Source organism: Podarcis gaigeae (genome assembly GCF_964106915.1).
Source record: "Podarcis gaigeae genome assembly, chromosome: 11".
NCBI lineage: Eukaryota > Metazoa > Chordata > Lepidosauria > Squamata > Lacertidae > Podarcis > Podarcis gaigeae.
In genome coordinates, this window is record NC_139687.1 from 1,510,393 (window position 1) to 1,529,714 (window position 19,322).

At 42.5% G+C, this 19,322-nt stretch overlaps 1 protein-coding gene across 12 annotated transcripts in view; it reads right to left on the reverse strand.

Annotated features, from left to right (window-relative positions):
• The window catches only part of TRPM3 (transient receptor potential cation channel subfamily M member 3), a 418,053-nt gene that overhangs the window by 34,568 nt on the left and 364,163 nt on the right, over positions 1-19,322 (reverse strand). For 7 of the 12 annotated variants that reach the window (XM_083701876.1, XM_083701870.1, XM_083701871.1 and 4 more), the window contains 6 exons: positions 17,268-17,496; positions 16,686-16,853; positions 14,728-14,853; positions 6,575-6,715; positions 5,247-5,375; positions 3,398-3,649 (listed from right to left, as the gene is read on the reverse strand). In XM_083701876.1, the coding sequence (XP_083558002.1) occupies positions 3,398-3,649; positions 5,247-5,375; positions 6,575-6,715; positions 14,728-14,853; positions 16,686-16,853; positions 17,268-17,496 (1,045 nt within the window). The remainder of the gene's footprint in view (positions 1-3,397; positions 3,650-5,246; positions 5,376-6,574; positions 6,716-14,727; positions 14,854-16,685; positions 16,854-17,267; positions 17,497-19,322) is intronic. The other 5 variants (XM_083701865.1, XM_083701877.1, XM_083701873.1 and 2 more) reach the window with 1 other exon arrangement.

Genomic DNA, 19,322 nt, shown 5'->3' on the forward strand with positions numbered 1-19,322 from the left:
GGCGCACAACCCCAGAGTCTGGCAAGACTGGCCCGTACGGGCAGGGGTACCTTTACCTTTACCTTTTTATATCATGTATAAATTTTTGTGGGGGGTACCCATGCTTCTTGATCGGCAGGAGTCCAATCCTCGAATATTTGTGCAGCTTTTATCTTAAGAATGATATTTCCAGTCCCCTCTTCTCAATCCTTGTCGTTACTCATTTTCCTTTTCATTCACCTCCGAGTTGCTCCGCAAGTGGGTTGAAAAAAACCAGTCTTATTTGTGTTTCTGTGTGGGCTTTGTACTGCTCTCTCATAAATCACTCTCATCCAATAGTCCAGGCATTTCCGCTTGAGCAAGCAATCACCATTTTGTCATTCCAATGAAATACAGTCTAAAAGCTTGGTCTTTAACTTTCCTGACCTGTTGCATCATAAATTAGTCTTTTTCCAGGAGGGCTGCCCCTTCCAGATCGCAATCTCCTCGAAAATAATAAATCTTCGGCTCGCCCTCCCCAAGACCAAACCTTCTGCAACATAGGTCTTGTATCACATCTCCATTCTAACTGCGTCACAAATAGAGCCCTCCTTCTTTCCAAATCCTTCACAGAGTAAAACCTTTAAGTTCATATTATTCCCACACAATTCATTTTTAGTCCCGTTTGCATTTAGTTGCTGTGACGGATTTTCTAAGAGGGAGGGTTATTAGTTAATCACATAGAGCAAAAAAATAAAAAGTTGTTCCCCCCCTTTCAGTTCTGTTGCATTCCATTCCATTCCACATACCATGTCTGTAGTACTTTGATGTAATCTTCCGTCTCAGTCTTCTTCATTTCGGTGGTAAAATTGTTAGCAGATAAGAACCTCCTGCCTCTCTTGAAGCATGTGTGTTATCTTTCACCATTTTTTTTTCCTTTTAAGTAACGCAACTAGTTTCGCACCTGGAAGCAGCTTCGGAGGAGTTTCGAGGCCCGCTGAGGGTTGTGCACCCAGTGCCTCACCCCCTCCTTCTTCCGAACTCGGGGGTGATTTATGGCAACAGCGGGTGAAAACTGCATCTCTCCCCCCTGGAGAGATGAAGGGAGACTGATTTACTCCCCATAACCAGCCTCTAATTACCTCGTGCGAGCTGGATAGATGTTAATATCCGCCATCTTCCAAGGCGCCCCTAGCGGCCCCCCCGAACAGAGACAGGTATTTGGAAGGTTGCCAGGGTAACTGGAAAAGTGACAGGGTGACAGGAAAAGTGAGTCATGAGCAAGGGTTGCTGGGAAGAAGAAGCAGGAAGACTGGGATCCATCTTGGGCAGGCTGACTGGGAGAGATGTCTTGGACTCCAGGGCTGCACTGCTGAATTACAAGCCCCTCTTGAGATGCTGTAATATTTGGACTCCTTGCATGCAGAGTGAAGGTGTAAATTGGTGAATAAACTATATTTCTTAAAGCTACGACAGTCTCCAACATTTCTCAATTCTCCAAAGGACCCCAGGCCCTGAGTGAGTGCCATGGGCTCCTGCCACCGCTTGGCAGAGGGGGGAGGTACAGGTACCTGACTTTTGTAACAAACACCCGAATTCTAACAAGCTGCACTTGGATACAACCTAATATAAGATGCCACAGAAAGTGAAATGTTTCCGCAGAAAACCAAAAGGCTGTAAGAAAAGTGAGAAACTGCATATAATGCACATTTCAGAGATATTTGATGGGGCTCAACTATTATAAAACGAGTTGTCTGAATCTCTTCCTCATTTCACTACTCCTTTGAGCAAAAGGTGGTGGGTGACAGTCGTTGCCATTTTTTCTCCCTTGACAAGGACATAATGCTGGAAGACTTGACCTTCTTCCCCACTTCTTTCAGCTCTATGTGTCTTTCAAGATTCAGATGAATACTACTGTGGGGTTTTCTCTCTTTCTGCCTTGTGTGTGTGTTTGTGTGATCCAGGGGCAGAAGGGAGAGAAATGAGCAAAAGAGAAGGGTCCACGGCATGTGATCAAAAATGTAAATGTGTTTTAAAAGGTTGCTGGCCGCTTTTCTAAAGTGTCTCCTAACTTTCTGGAGTAGATTTGGGAATGGCAGAGGGGACTGCAGAGAGAAGAGGGAATCAGCAAACATCATTTTCTCCTTCTTCCACTTATGGAAGCTTCCTCTGGATCAAAAAACCTCCCAGCAGTGGAAAGACACAAACTGGACTTTTCAAGAATCTACAGAAGTTCAAATGCTTCAATGTCAAGCTTAAAGGCTGTAACAAAGGTTTTTCTTAGGGATACCTGATGTCTGTACTCATGTTTACCTCTTTTTGCCGATGTTATATAGGGGATATATACGGTGTGTATATATATGCTTTCGTAGATATATATATATTTCGTAGATATATATATATTTCGTGTATATATATATATATATATAATGGCTTGGCATATTTCAGGTTTAAGAAAAAAAAAGAGAGGCAGCTATTTTTTATTTCTGTGTTTCTATCAAGATCAGGGCCATACCACCTCACTCACAAAGGTTTTCAGTGGAGTTTGATCACCCATTCAGCTGTGAGTCATCACCTCTTGGGTATTCAAAGGAGTGGAATTAAGTAATGGGCATGCAGGTGTGGACCAACCCTCAGTCTGGCAGGTCATTAGGCCTGCTTGGGCTCCCCATTTGTCTACCAGACCATTTTAGCCAAGCCACTCCTACCTCTGCCACACCTGAGATCATATATGGTGTAGGTCACATAAATTCACGTCTGGGCCAAAAGAGGGGTTCACAGGAAATGTTGATCAATGACACCTTCAAAACCTTTTCCAAGGTGCTTTGAAGGTCTAACTGTCAGCTGGGGCTGACAGAGAGCCCTGGAGAGACAAAGCTCTGACAGTCACCCAGCTGCCATTGCCCTAGCTAGTTCAGTTCAAGGAATTCCTTAATTCAGCTGTTGGGACTGGGAGAAGTAGGCTGGATTCACATGTGATGAAGGGCAACATATAAATCTTTAAACAAACAAATAGTAGACAGTGGAAGTCCAAATCCCATTAAAAAAAGAGAGTTAAAAAAATTGTTTGAAATTGTAATTCAAACATACATATACAGAACTCTGGATTTTTTTCCCTCTAAGGAAAGGTGAGACACAATATAGAAAACAATAATTTTAGCCTATAGTTTTTTTAATAGACCAATAAAAATGCATTGCCTTTGACTTGTGTATCTATGCTGGAAGCCCAGCCTCAAAGACTCCTACACTGAACGGAAGAGACATGGCCCCGGGTACAATGCACCTGGAGAATAATGACAAGGGTTTTGAATTGTCTGGAGGCAGACTGAGTGTTAAACCTGGAGGTTGCCTAAAAGTAGCATCATCTTCTCTTATTTTCAGTTAATCCTTAATTCAGTTAATTCATTACAAAAAGAAAGAATGGGAAAGACTTTCTTACCATTTTCCCAATCATCATTACATATGGCCCCAAATACTTGTTCACCCCGAAGATGTCCAGCAGTCGGATATACCAGTAAATGATGTTGACACAGTATATGACACGGCCATCGCTCCTAAACGGCTGATCTTGGAGGCGAAGCACCATTCCCACAGAAAATAGGAGAATAGCAATGAGGTCAGTAACGTTCCAGTACTCTTGGAGCCACACTTTCACTTTTTGCAGCAGCTTCCCAGGTTCAGACATTAATATCTAGAGAAAGAGGGATGGAAATGTTAGACATGTTACTTCATGTTGAGCCCTATACATGGAACAAGGATTCACATCTCTTAAAGAACCCAAACAATAAGATAAACCCTCTTATTGCATGATTCAGCAACAAGGGCCAGGAAACACAGGTGAGCAGCTGTGCTCTGGACTCTGTAATGCTAACCTATGAGGGAGTTGCATTACTTGGGATCATAGACTTACAGACTATATTATTATTATTATTATTATTAGTAGTAGTAGTAGTAGTAGTAGCAGCAGCAGCAGCAGCAGCAGCAGCAGCAGTAGTCCTATTTCTCTAGAGTTAGATGTGTCGGAGCTCACGCCACAAACAACAATTGTACCCTGCCCATCTGGCTGGGTTGCTCCAGCCACTCTGTATGGCTTCCAACATTAGAGGATGGATGGCGGCTAATGGATTGAGGTTGAATCCTGACAAGACAGAAGTACTGTTTTTGGAGGACAGGAGGCGGGCGGGTGTGGAAGACCCCCTGGTCTTGAATGGGGCAACTGTGCCCCTGAAGGACCTGGGAGTCATTTTGGACTCACAGCTGTCCATGGAGGTGCAGGTCAGTTCTGTGTCCAGTATTACCACCTGACCCCACCCCACTCACCATTCCCCTCCCCCTCTTCCTCGCCCCTTTTCTTCCTAACCTAATACTGCATGCAACGCTAATGTCTCACAAGAAATGAAACTGATCTGTAGAAAATGCAACTTGATAAAAGAGACAATGCACGTCTTTTTGTAAACTAATAAATCTTTAATAAAAATATATTTTTTAAAATTAGTACAAACATCTTTACTGTATTTTCTAAAGAGCATGTTCTGAGTATTCATCCATGGAACCACTAACATCTATTTATTATGTATATTATTGGCTTCTTTATTATTTTTATATATATTATTCTATTCCTTTTTATTTAATTTTATTCCATTTGTAAATAATTTTTGAAAAAAACGCTTGTTGAAATATAAATATCAGTGACTTGAGAACATTCACAGAGAATGTTCTCAAGTCACTCGTATTTCACACCCTTCCCTAGACAGTCATTTTTATATATCAACAAGCTCCCCCCCCCCCCGAAATATTTACAGTTGGAATAAAATTAAATAAGAAATAGGCAAAAATCCAATGGATTATTTGAAAATTGAACATCAGTATCGCAAGTCAACTCTCTTGAAGTTTTGGAAGCCTTATTCAATGCTGAAGAGCCCTCTTGTGGGTGTGATGAATATTATTTTCTGCACTGTTACTGTACAACAAACAATTTAAGGGTGATCATTGTACATTCTGAGCATCATATTTCAAGCTGAAGAGCTCAAGTGTGGATTAAGAATCATGTGTCTGAGTGTGTGGATGTTACTCTATAAATCATCGTGTACAATAGAAAGCATTAAGTCAATATTAATTGTACTAGTCAGAACAATATAGTTTGTGATCTCACAGTGCAACTAGACATACAATGCAGGAGATCTCAAAAGGTGTTTTTTGTTTTAGAAAACAGCCATGGGAGATGAGATGAGATGAGATTGGGAGCACAGTGCCCCCCCCCATGCCAATTCCCCAATTAAATATATTACCTCTCTCATTTTCTCTATTCCCATTGTGAAAATATACGAGATAACAATCCACTCCTGTGTGGAAGGCCAACGATCCATCTTCACCAACACAATATAATTGAACAGCATCAGGTACCCAACGTATGCCATCTGCAAAGAAATAAACTCAGTTTTCCTGGATACTGTATAAATGTTCAGCTTACCTAGGTTACTTAATTCAACCATACTAGTTTTCTATTTCTAGACAAAAGAGCCATGTGCAATTTCCAGCTAGAAGGCCAATGCTCTGGTTCAGACGTTCTTTGTGAATGCCACAAAATGCCTCCTCGTTCATGCCAGGGCTTTCACATCTCCTTCAGTTCCTTGTCTGCAGGGAGATGCATGTTCACAGCTGCCCAGCTGAATGGCTAAATCAGCACATGGCATAGCAGTGCATCTACTGTAGACTTCAAATATTGGAAGTAGTCTATATAGATTAATAGCAATCTCAGTTATCTGACTGCTGGTCCTTTTTCAGCCTCAACAAGTAGCAAGCATGCACAAGAAGGAGGTACCAGCTGGTTTCGGAAGCAGCAAAATTTTCAGAAGAATACTTTTTTTATAAGGAAAAAGCCCTCAGAGGGGACCCCCCCCCCCGCAACAGCCTAATGAGGATGAGGACTGACTTAGACGGCTGACTGGGGAAGGTGGAGAACCAGACAAATGTGTTGGGATGGGAATGTGGTGCTTGGAAATGTGAATAGAAACACCCCACACAGCAATGTTTTGTTGCAGGCCCCACCTTTTCATACCAATAGGCGCTAATCTCTAAACCAATGAATGTATCTATATGGGCCATAATTATATATAATAAATTTTTTCCTCTGACATTATTTACAGCCATTTTTCAATTAATCACAAATAAGAAAAAAGGGGAGGGGAGGGGAGGAAACCCCATGCCAATAGGACAACATTTACAAAATAGGGTAAACGAAATAAGGGGATGAGGATAAGGAAAGTGCTGTAATGTTTCAGGCACATAAAACAGAAGAAGCATAGCACATTAAACTGTTGACTATTGACCACAAGTCTCAAGAAATGTTTTCACATTAGTCCTCCAGATGTTCATGTTGATACATAGCTTCTTTAAAATATCCCATTAATTTCTCTTAATTATCAAGTGACACACAGAAGGGCTAAAGTTTGTGTCTTCCTGCAAACGCTCTACAATATTTATAAGCATTATCTACTTGCACATAGTTAGATATTACAATAATGCTTCACTTAGGCAATGTAGACATACTGATGAGGGGGGCCTTTACAAATTTGTGTCATTAGGGACAGATGACAAAATGATAGTCGCTCCTTACAGTGTAGAACCAAAATTTAACAATTGGTGCATTGTAGAACTCATAGATCTTGCGGCCAAAGGGGATCCATCGGTGTCTGCTCTGAACTTCCTCTTCCTCCTTCTTCCTTGAAGATTCCCCATTGCCACGTCCCAACATTGCCTACAGTTAAAAAGAACAAAAATGACTATAATAGATTCTTCGTCAGCTGCCCAATCCAGTTTCACTGGATCAGCTGATGGGACAGGGTCTAACAATGTAAAGCACACACAGACATTGCAAACTTACAATAAGAATCAGGTAATTAAGCAACATGAAAATTCATTCCTTAACTTTTGTATATTTGAAGCTGCCATTCATAACGTTGATTGAATCTGCAAATGCTGTAGCAACACCACTTCAACAGAAACTACAGACATAAATGCAACTCACAAATCCCTTCCACTTCTCAGTTCTTTAAAAGCAACTATACAAACAAAAAGCTTATCTTTTTTCCTTGCTGATATGGTTTTCTCCTGTTGCTTTATAATAGGTAATTTTTAAAAAGAAAAAATGGTTAGCATAAAGAACTTAAGAATCACAAAACTGACAATTATGATGCTGGGATCGGAACAAATATGAGGGACAGAAGACTGAAGAGAGTGGGAAAGTTAGATAATAAAACAGCATTTCCTACTTCAGTATTTTATTACTGAAGTAATAAGGGGAGTATGTAGGGGAGGGTTAGTACCTCTGTTGGGGGACACGTTGTGCTCCTTCTGGGGTACTTTGCCTCCCTTTGGCTTCCACCCTGCACTCAGCTCCCATCTGTGGCTCCTAGAAGCTGTTAGCCTGCGACAACTGCCACACAGAAAGCAACAGCTTAGACTGGCTGGCTCAGCCAGGTGAGGGGAACCAGTGGGTCTCCAACCCTCGATGAGAGGCTCTGGCAGATGGAGCACACGAGATCAAGAGTGGGTCCAATGGTCAAGTTTCTGCACGTGCCATGGAGGGAAGTAAGGGGCAGGTGGGGCTCATCAACCAGGGAAGGTAGCCCATCTAGGCGAAAGAAAACTCTGACCCTAAACTTCTGCTGCCTTGCAGGAAAAAGGCTAAGAAGTAAACCCTACACAAATCTCGAGCGGAGTCCCTAAGAGAGTTGATTAGCGCCTTGCAAGCCTCCATCTGGCAACTCCTGCAGCCAAGCTCATGCCAATGTATTGCTCTGCTTTCCTTTGGATCATATCAAGGAGGCCGAGAGAGAGGTCTTGTCATCTGGGCAACTCGGGACCTCCAGACACACTGCCCAAGTCTTGAGTCCTGGGGAGGTCACTTGGATGCTGCTAACGCAATGGTTTGACTTCACCCCCTAGTACTTTTCAGACTGCCCTAGAGCCTACATGAGAGCTGTTTTAAATGCAGAATTAAAACAAAAAATGGTGGGAGAACTTAAAATGTCAACAAGCAAGTCAATACAGTTCTAACAAGCCTTTCAATGGCAAACAAGCATAGTAGCTGTAATACTGTGCTAGTAAATGAGCAAGTAAAGGGACCCAGGACTTCTAGAAAACTAAAGGCGCTTCTGTGCATTTTAGCACTTCATATTTCAGCAGAGCATTCGCATCATCAGAGGCAGGAATTGCTCCGTTTCAGAGCTGGCTGCTTTGCTGTAAGGCACATTAACCTTTAATGATTCATTTAATTGAACTTATTTTGTCCACAAGTCTTTTAAAGCTTCTTTTCAGCTGACTCTAATCCATATAAATATGTAAGTGAATTAGAAAACAGACCATAGAATTGTAGAGTTGGAAGAGACCCCAAGAGTCATCTTGCAGTGCAAGAATCTCAGGTAAAGAATCCATGACAGATGACCATCCAATTTCTGCTTAAAAATCTCCAAGGAAGGAGAGACCACAACTTCTCAAGTGAGACCATATCTCTGTCAAACAGCTCTTACTGTCAGAAACATTCTTCCTGATGTTTAGTCAGAATCTTATTTCTTGTAAGTTCGACTCCTACCCTCCAGAGCAGGAGAAAACAAGCCATCTTCCATGTGACAGCCCTTGAGATATTTAAAGATGGATATCATATTGTCTCTCACTCTCCTCTTTTCCATGCTAAACATACCCATCTCCTTCAAGCACTCCTCATACGCCTTGGTTTCCAGACCCTTGATCATCCAGTCGCCCTCCTCTGCACACATTCCAGCTTGTCAATATCCTTCTTAAATTGTAGCACCCAGAATTCTGACCGAGGAAGAATAGCATGGTACTATTATTTCCCTTAATCTGGACACTAGACTTCTGTTGATGCAACCTAGAATAACATTTGCTCTTTTTTTGCTGCTGCATCACACTGTTGACTCATGTTAACCTTGTGGCCTAGATCCCCTAGATCCTTTTCACATGTAGGGCTAGTAAGCCAGGTGTCCCTTACCTTATATTTGTGCATCTGGTTCATTCTAAGTGCAGAACCTTACATTTGCCCGTACTGAAATTCATTTTGTTAGTTTGGGCAACCTGTTAAGGTTTTGTTAGTTTGGGCAACCTGTTAAGGTCATTTTGAATCCCGATTCTGCCTTAGCTACCCCTCCCAGTTTGGTGTAATCTGCAGATTTGATGAGCATCCCCTCAGTTCCTTCATCCTCAATTAATATTTTAGAATGCCTGAATATCTGAAAACAGTAACAATGATCATTCTCTTGCTGATTTACATCTAAAGGGGCCCCCTATGCACACTTACCTGGGAGTAAGTGCCAGTAAACACAGGGGGAAGTAAAGAGGCATTGCATTGCTGTTCAAGGGGAAGAAGGGCACCTTGCCTCTTGTAATTCATCTTAGGACCTGTTTCCAGTTCTTTACTGGCACCAAATATGAAGGAAATTGTGCAAATCAAACAAAAGGTTTGATGTTATGCTTTTCTGTAGTAAACATAACAAAATTCAGATTCACCAGGCAGAAGAGGGAAAAATTGCCAAATTACCTTTCAGTGAAGTGCATCATCTTTTGGTAAGAAATGAAAGATAAAAATGTGCAAGCAAATGTATTGCATTTAGAGAGCCAAAACCAAGATCAGTATAAAATGTTAAGAGATTCTGGAAGCCAAAGGGACAGTTGTAGTGGCAAATCCTTTTCAACAAGGGGAGTTTTTGTAGCCCTTGCACCCTGTTCCTCTTTGACAAAGTTTTTGGCCTGTTGTCACTTACAAATATGTTAGTGGCCTTGTGTTAGCTTTGAAACAAGGGAAACCCAAATCCAGTTTGCAGGGGAAGAGATAAGAAAGTTGCTGTGCCTCATGATTAAATCAATATAATCTAGTAGAAGGTGGACAAAACTACCCTTTGCTTGTAAGTGTACAAATGCTTCTGCTGTTTTTATACTTGGTGTGCCACCTCCCAACTTCTTGCTGCTTGAGGTTGTGCTGCACCAACCTTTCACTGCCTAAATAAATGTCCTGTTTTACTGGCAATTGGTTTCTGAATTCTATTTACCATTCCAGGCAGCCCAGGGGATTGGGCTTGAGCCCTTATGGTTTCCCGGTGCACGTCTGCACCCAACAGTACTCAGCTAAATAAAAGTGTTGAAAGAGAACTGTTTCCACATTGTGGTGAGGCACACTCAGCACAGCTAAGCAAAGCCAATTTTCTAAATGGGATGCCAACAGTAGAGATGGGCAGATTCAACTGGCAGAAAGCAGCACAAAACTGACAATATTTGTTACTCACTTTGAGTACTACTGTTTCAAAAGACTACTCTTTGGCATCAGCTCAGCTTCTGTGCAGGGACGCGGGTGGCGCTGTGGGTAAAAGCCTCAGCGCCTAGGGCTTGCCGATCGAAAGGTCGGCGGTTCGAATCCCCGCAGCGGGGTGCGCTCCCGTTGCTCGGTCCCAGCGCCTGCCAACCTAGCAGTTCGAAAGCACCCTCGGGTGCAAGTAGATAAATAGGGACCGCTTACTAGCGGGAAGGTAAACGGCGTTTCCGTGTGCAGCTCTGGCTCACCAGAGCAGCAATGTCACGCTGGCCACGTGACCCGGAAGTGTCTTCGGACAGCGCTGGCCCCTGGCCTCTTGAGTGAGATGGGCGCACAACCCCAGAGTCTGGCAAGACTGGCCCGTATGGGCAGGGGTACCTTTACCTTTACCTTTTACAGCTTCTGTGCACTTCCAGAAGAGTTTGAATCACAAGAAAGAAAGAAAGAAAGAAAGAAAGAAAGAAAGAAAGAAAGGGAGAATCCTGTTTATTATCTAGGTATCTGTATGTTTGATTGTTGTTTGTTTATTTAACAAAAGATACATCCTGCTTGATTGTAGTAAAACCTATAAGCAGTTTACAAGAAATATTGAAATTATTAAAAAAAACCTAAAAACAATTTAAACATAATTAAAATGGGCAGGTTTTTGCATTCAAAGTTGGCAGTGGAAGGGAAATGAGCTTTCCTTCTTGTAGTTTTTGGGCAACAATGTAGGCATGAAAATGCAGAGGTGGCCCCCAGGAAAGCAAGCTTTGCCACTTTTGAAGGATAATGCAGTGGGCAGGGAGTGAAGATGAATGAAACGAAGAGCTTCACACTTGTGGTTCCAAGTCACAGAAAATGCCCATAAAGCTGATTCAGCAGAAGTGGGTGAGTGGGCATGTGGAAGAGCAGAAGGACTTCAGCACCCAGCCTTTCCTAAGAAATCACCATGAGCAGAACTATTAAAAAGCACAGAACTGAAAAGAACAAGGGGATGCATGACTTCAACACAAATTGTTTCAGGGGTTTTTGCTTTGGTGTGCTTCAGAAAAAGTGCTGGAAAGCGGAAGACAGGCCTGCCTCTTTAGCAAGGGCATTCCAAGCCAGGCTGCTTCCATGGAGGAAATCCATTCCTTTGTGACTACAGAGAGGGTGGCAGAGACGTAATCTGAAGCCCAGGGCAAAACATAGTTTGGGGGTCCTTCTCCCACACCCCAACCAATGCTGTCAGTAACATATACATGGAATATCAACCTAGTAAATGTATTACTGTCAGACTTGGAGGATTCTATCCTCCGCCGGCAGCATCAAGGATCAAGGCAGAAGCAAGAAAGTTCGCATTAATGGTTTTATTCAGTTCTTGTGGTGCAAGACAAAGAATCTAGTCCTAAACGCCATAGTGACGCTGCTCACTCTGAGCTTCTCCCCTCCTTTCCCCAGCATCAGCCTGCGGCCCTGCGGATGGCCTCAGGAGTCAAACGTCTTGGAGGACGCTGGCTCTCCTACGCTTTCCCAGGACATCTCTGCTGGCAATTCTCCCCTCCCTCTCCTTATCCTAACACCGCCTAACTTGGCAGCTCTGAGTTCTGCTGCAGTTCAATCCTGTCTCCCTCTTCTCTTGAAACCACTGGAGAAGGGGCCCTGATTCCCCTCCCCCCTCCTCTGAGGGAAACAAAGGAGGAAGAGGGGGTGATTCCCAGCCTTCCCCTTCAGACCCTGACAATGACACAGTTAATCATGAACATTGCTTGGAAAGGCTGGAAACTTGTTACACAAAATATGGAAACCCAGAAACCCAGAAACCTGACTTCTATGGAGTCACTAGGCTGTCCAGCTCAATTTTCTCTACCCTGACCGGCAATGTTCCTCCAGTGTTTCAGGCATCTGGAAATGTCAGGGATTGAACCAGGGATCATCTGAACACAAAGCAGATACTCCACCCCTGAGCCCTTCCACTAACAGTGGTGGATCTTGGGATCTCACATTTCAGCAGCACCCTGTGCAATGCCAAAATTTGGCACCTGTCGCACTCCATTTTAAATAATAGTTGTGGTGTCCCCCGCAGCCCCCTGAGGCTCTGTGCCCAGTGCAACCAAACTGTCAGGGGCTGGTCTGGATCGGAAGAGTGGGAGATGCAGATCCTAGGATCAGATCCTAACAGAAGAGGAGGGGGAATACTTGCTCCCCTTGCTTCCAGAGTCTCCAGAAGCAGGCAGACAGGTAAACGCAGAGGCTGCACAATTGAGAGAGGAGCTCCCCAGCTTTGAGATAGTAACTAAGCAACCAGAAGGGAGGGAGCAGCTGGGCGATACATCAATCGAGTGTGGAGGGGAAGCCCCTCCCCCCCAAACTTGGAGGTATGATTGTGTCGGAGAACAAAGGAAATGCGGGGGGGGGGGACCTCCTACTAGCGTGCTTCTTGCTGCAGAAGTTGAGGGGAGGAGTCAGAGTAAGCAAGTGCTATGCTTGCAGAGAGTTGTGTGTCTGTGCTTGCAACATGATACTGTAATAAAAAGACTATAAATCTACTGAATGCTTGTTAATTCTTATCTGAGAGCAACCAGAAGGGAGAAGGGAACTCCTGTACTTGACACAAACTGACCACACTCCCCTAAATCCTCCACCTCCCCTTCAACTCCTGGCTTTTGCAATCTTGCACAAACTGTACAACTTAGCAATCGTGCAAAACTGACTGGGTGGTGGGTGCTGATGGTGCTCCTTGCCCTTGGTGGTTTTCCTTCTCGGACCCGCTGTGATACAAACAGAGTTGAACATAATGTTTGAAGTGCTATAATTGCTGGAACTTTTGTTTATTACAGGAAATAAATGGAATCTGTTAACTAAAAAACAAACCAAGCTCAGATTGAAATGTCTGTCTGTTCCATTGGCCCTTTGCTAGGCTGCTGCTTTATTTCTGAAGTCGCCTTCTTTATCGGAGTATTTCATGTTATAATGGCTCTGAAGTAACTGTAGACCACTGAGCACAAATGTCTACCCACACTCACAAATGACAAATATTTGCGAAACTGCCAGGGTTTGGACTAGGAGTTCAACCTAAGAACCATGAATGTTCTTTTTATGGTTGTTAGTTCATAATATTCTTACTATTCACAAACACTGTAGGTAGAAGCTAAAACAGCAAATGGTTTGCAACGTGCAGAAAAATACTTCTCTCTGTGAGAGGATGGAAGGGATGGAAAGGGGTGATAATTTGCTAGGAGGCTGCTATACGTAGGTGGCTTCTGTTTTTTCTGTTTTTTGAACGTAAGTGATTTATCACGAGTCAGGCTGAGTCATGCAATAATGCACCAGGCACCGACTGGTAACATATTTGGGGGGAAATGAACTTGTGCTATATATATAGGGACTTGTCTGTCACTGTGGCAGGTATAATGATCCCATCCCTGGGCGTGAGCAATTGCATGCAGCGTGGCAACGGGTCTGCTTGCGCTGAAAAATTCCCTGCGGCCCCCACCTCCTGCCTTTTAGTTTATTATCTCCTGCTTCCTTTGCAGCCAGCCTGACTTTCAGGCTAATTGCCCAGCACTCATTTCTTCCTCCACTCTTTTCCTGCTAACAATATATGGTGTCTGGTGTACCTTTTGTTCATTTTAGCACATGAACAATGAAATAATAAATTCACAACATGAGAGAAAACCAATATTATGCATTCTGGAACTTGAGCCCTCTGCTGTTTACTGCAAAGAATTTGAGTGCCCACAGAATCCTTAGAGATATAAGTACTGGGTGTGCCATGCTGTTTTATTGTAATAATCAGTGAGTGTGTGTGTGTGTGTGTGTGTGTGTGTGTGTGTGTGTGTTATTTGTTAAATTTCTGTATCACCCTTCATCTGAGGATCTCAGAGCAGTTTACAATATAAAAACACAAAAGTGCATAACATATTAACAAATAAAAACAAATTGTTGTTTAATTGTTTGAATGATTGTTTTCCCTCCCCCCACCTATGTGTTTAGATGTTCTTATTTTATCTGTAAGCTGCCTTGAGTCCCTGCCAGGGAAAAAGGCAGGGAATGAATGAATGAATGAATGAATGAATGAATGAATAAATAAATACTACTAATAATAATGTTAGAAGGTAGAGGGAAAAGAACCCAGGCCGAAGGCAAAGACCAAGGTCAGATGGTGGAGAGGAGGGAACATGGAAAACCATGCTATTTCTCTAAAGAAACACACAGAGACAAGACAAGACATTACAGCGCTCTGTGCTGCTACTAGAGGAAAATATAGTGTTGGAGAAAAGGAATGGGAACAGGGCATCAAAAGAGAGGGTAATTGTAATTCACTACATTGTGCTTATTGGATTTGAATAAGCACTTCACTCATTGATCAGAAGCCAGCAGTAATTAGCTACAATTAAAGCAGAACAAGTTCATTTTGGAGGAAAACAAGCTGTCAATCTTAAACTGGCTTCTGATCTTTCCCTCTTTTTCCAGGATCTTGCCTGCATAGGGGTCCTGTAGGCTGATCTTGTGCCTAGCGTCTTCTGCTTCCCTGAATTTTGGGTCTTGTAGGCAGATCCTTCTGCTTGCCCGCAGATAAGATCTTGGGGACAGCTCTTGCTGATGGCCTGTAGGAAACAGCCTAATTTTTAACAAAATTTAATGAAGTAAACCTTAAAAAAATGAATATGGGCACCGAGAGACCAGTAAGTAGCTATGAAAAAATAAAAAATGCTTGTGATGTCTTATGCCAGCAGAAGCCCAGGAGGCTTTTTAGTGGTTTAACTGGTTTGATTCTTTCTTGTACATACAATAAATTCATTTAAAATTAGCACGGCAAAGTCACACATGAATATTTAGTCAGTGTTGACTTCAAAGGGACTTCTCACTAAATGTTTGCCATCATAAGCAGCTGTTATATAATGTGTGCTTCTAAAATGTTTAAGAAAAGCAAATAAACATTAGAGGAGGGAAAATAAAATAAAATAAAACTATGCAAAAGGCACCTACTAAAGATAATAGAATAGGACCATTAAAGAAAAATTTACAATCTACTCAATAAGCTGTCCCATAATATTGTAAGTGGATTGTCAGGCAACCGAAGCAGCTGGAAGAACCCCCTCATTTCCATATATTCACAAAGATGATCCTCAAAAGGGTCAGGCATTCCAGCTTCCAACTGAAAACAGGAAATCCTAAAACTTGTCGACTGAATGGTTCCTTAACCTATTTGTGAAAAACTCATAGAAAGATATTCCAGATTGTTTAATGATCACTAAATATATGTCAATATTTGTGAACACCTCGTCTCTATAATGCTAAATGTGGACCTATCACCAAATGAAACTATTATGTTCCTGTTTTTGTCTCCAATTCTTAACAGCAACTTAATCATCCTTGACAGCTCACTTTATTTGACAAAACTTCATAGAGGCTTATGCGATCCTGAGCCCCAACTTTCCCCCAAGATGCTGGAGTTGCCCTAACATCTCAGCTGGTTTTTGGTTTTTTGGTGGCAAGAGTAAAATGAGTATTGGTCAAGGATATGATCACTTAAGCGTAATTTAATTGGAGCTGTGGTTTTTAGCTTGTATCTCAGTCCTTGAGATGGAGTGGACAAGAAATGCAAAAAATGTTAGGAATGGTGCATTTGCTAAGTATAACAGCAACAGCTGGAGATAAACACTTTTGTTACCTTGCAACAGTAAGCAGCTTTAACATACAGTTGCTTACAAATACAGTTTTTCATTAACAATTGTATTTAGATTTAAACTTGAAAATAACAAAATGACACACCACACCTAAAATATTGCTGTGACATCTTTTAATTTTTGTAAATCATTGCTTTGCAGCAATAATAGTAAATAATTATTGTATTTGGGAAGAGTCCTCCGCTACTGATAGTCTGTACCTTCCATAATCCTTGTAAGTAGGATGTCTGTGTAACGGTGTCCTTTACAAAAAGCATGATCAGCCATAGCCGGGTGCGCCTCCACTATTGAAGTCAAGGCACAACCAATGATAGCCAGCTGCACCACAATGCATTGTTTCCCAGAAGCAAAATGGAACTTCTGTAATTCGTTACCTCATTTGACTCTAGGAACTCTTCCTGGCCACAAGCTATACGACACGGCTTATACTCAGCCATGGTTACTTTCAACAGGGCACCTCGGGAGAGATTCTGGGTGGATTGGGCTCCCTAAAAACATGGCACTCCTTAATAGAGGGTTCACCAACATGGCAGTCACAGAGGCTGCTCCTCTGCTGAAGTTAAGCTTGGAAAAAGGTGATCTATTGTGGCCAATGGAACAGTTGTGGGGCACTATGTGTTTCTGCGGCCTCCAATTGTGCCCAAGGACCCTAAAAGGTTGTGACCCCTCCCCTAACACATACTGAAGTGGAAATGGTAAGGGGGCGGGTAATGGCTGCGCGAACCACTTCCAGCAATGTGTTCCCTTACTGTGAGTTCCATGTCCTCCTCTTCCTTTTCTTTCACTGGTTTTTCTGGTTCCTCTGGCTCTTTTTCTTGAAGTTGGATCTCTTGAGCCTGAGACATGTAAGGCATGTCATCTTTGTTCTTGAACTCCAAGCTGAGAATTGAAGGAGGAAGTAGAATTCCTAGAATTACCTAAAGCAATAATAATGATAATAATAATCATCACAATTAACAGGTTAGGGTTATGCCAGTTGCTTATTTAGTTTCAAATTACATGTGCTCTCTGGGCCATCCAATAATCTGATACTCATGCATTGTGGGTTTCAAAATGACTCGCCAGGGGCTGGTGCGAAAACCCATTGTGTGGGCAAAGCCAGGGATAGCAGGAGCAGAGGCTGGCCATAGATGCTTCTAAAAGACCTGGCGTCCTAGAGAGCTTAAAAGGAGTAGCTCAGCCTTGCCTTACGACACCTCCCTTTAGAGTTTAAAGTGGAAAGATTTGCAGAGGCCCCATCAATGCTTTACATGATCAAAGCTGTTACTGCTAATTCAGCACGACCTCTCCCTAAGCCTCAAGTTATGATATGATTTTAAAACAGTCCTGACCTTTAGGCTGGAATTTTTGCGCATCCGGAGTCTGCCCATCCACATGTCTGTGAGCAGCATTTGGCTACAAGTGTGAGCAATGAAATCGCGATGTTTGGCTGCCACTGCAAGTTGCAGGCACGTGGCATTGCTCCAGTTCTTCAGCTCGTAGGTCAGAAGTTTCATTGCCAGCTGCTCATCCTGCTTGTAGGATTGGTCCAGGAGCTCCACTGCCAGCTGGCCAAAATCCCTGCAATACAGGCCGCTTTTTGTTAGCTTGTGCAATCTGTTACATGGAAGCTAAACAACTGGAAACTTTCTGCTGAAAGGACTATGCTATACTCAGGTGCACTTGGCATATTGGTGCTGAAGGTTAGACATCTAGTGAAGCTCCTTAATTTACTGTTGCTAAGAGGTCCTAGGTCCCACTTGCTTCCTTTCTTCACCTTGGTGGCTTACATCTGAACCATTCCACTTCCTATTACCTGTTTGAGAAAAGCACATTTCCTAGGGATTCCTTAACAAAGGGAATATAGTGCATCCCCCCCACCCAACTGTGCTAAGTGAATAGTAGAGGTATGGAATTCAAACATATAAGCATCCTCTTTTTTCATTCAACCCAGGTCTGAAGGGAAGTGCTAGAGGACTTCCAGGCAACCTGTTTTTATTGAGCATTCATTGTAATTTGTTTGCAGGGAAATTAGATGGCATTGATTGCTTAATAAGCATTCACTCTCATTTGTTAGTGGGCAGGCTAGAAGACTTGTGTCCAGCGAACTCTTCTCCTGCACTTCCCACTACATTTTCCCTATTGCAAAAAGTTGGATCTTTTGGGTAAGCACGTGCTAGAGCTCCAAATCAGCTTTAATTGCACTGCCTGAATTTTCTGCTTGTAATTTAATCCCACCAGAATATAGTGACAATCTGGAAGCACCCTTGGGATTTATGCAGTGTTTGGCCATAATAGGGGACTGGATACCAATGAAGTGACTGAGGATTTCATGGTACTAGATGAAGGTGATGATAGTTGTTCCTTGTCTTGACAGGCCTTGTTACTTCTGTCCGTATCTATGTGTTTGAGGAATGCTCATAATAGGCAACATTCAGCACGTCCTGCCTTGTCTGGGCTGGTTCACAGCCAGTTCTGAAATCCCATGGTGTTAGAGAGCTTAGCCAGGAGATTCACAACAATATATTGTGTGAAGGCTGCATCTGCTTTTATCTTAAGACCATTTAACAGCTGCCATTTGCATCTTAAGAACCTTAGACTATCATAATATGTGCTACTCAGAGCAGCCGTTTGATGGCACAATAGCATGAGCTTAGGGCTGGGTCACCACAGGTGCAGGATACCAGGGATTCAGCATCTGCACCAGTTTTCTCTAACTTTCTCAGTAAAACGCAAAGTGCAATTTTTGACCATAAAAGTCCTGGGGTTTTAGACACCTGAAATATTACCACTCCACATAAATCAATCCAGAGGAATTTATTTACTGTATTATCTACACATCGCATTCCAACAGCAAAGATCAACGTCTTCTCCGTGGCACCCTCATACCTATCAAACTCCTTGGGTCAATAAGGGCACTGAAATAAATACCTAGGTACTTCTGGGAAGTGTTATGCTATGTTTTATATTATATTATATTATATTATATTATATTATATTATATTATATTATATTATATTATATTATATTATTATATTATATTATATTATCACACACACACAACTTCTTGGCCCAATGACGCCCCAAAGCAGTAAACAGCACATTAATACATAGAAAGGTACAATAAAGGTACAATGAACAGTAAACTGGCCCAAATATGATAATGCTTTACTAATTTAGGATTGGCTCACATTAACTTTCAGCTCTATCCTCTCTTGCTACCTCAGGGCATGCTGAGTTCACCAGCCCACTTGCAGGTCCTCCTTGCCCAACTAAGAGCTCCTTGCCCCAGTAAGAGCTACAAGATATCTGTTGCTGATGCTGATGATAAGAAAAGTCTGTAATACCCCCCCCCCCGGATATGCCTTTGTGAGCTGCATGCAGACACAGCTCCCCAGAATCCTAGC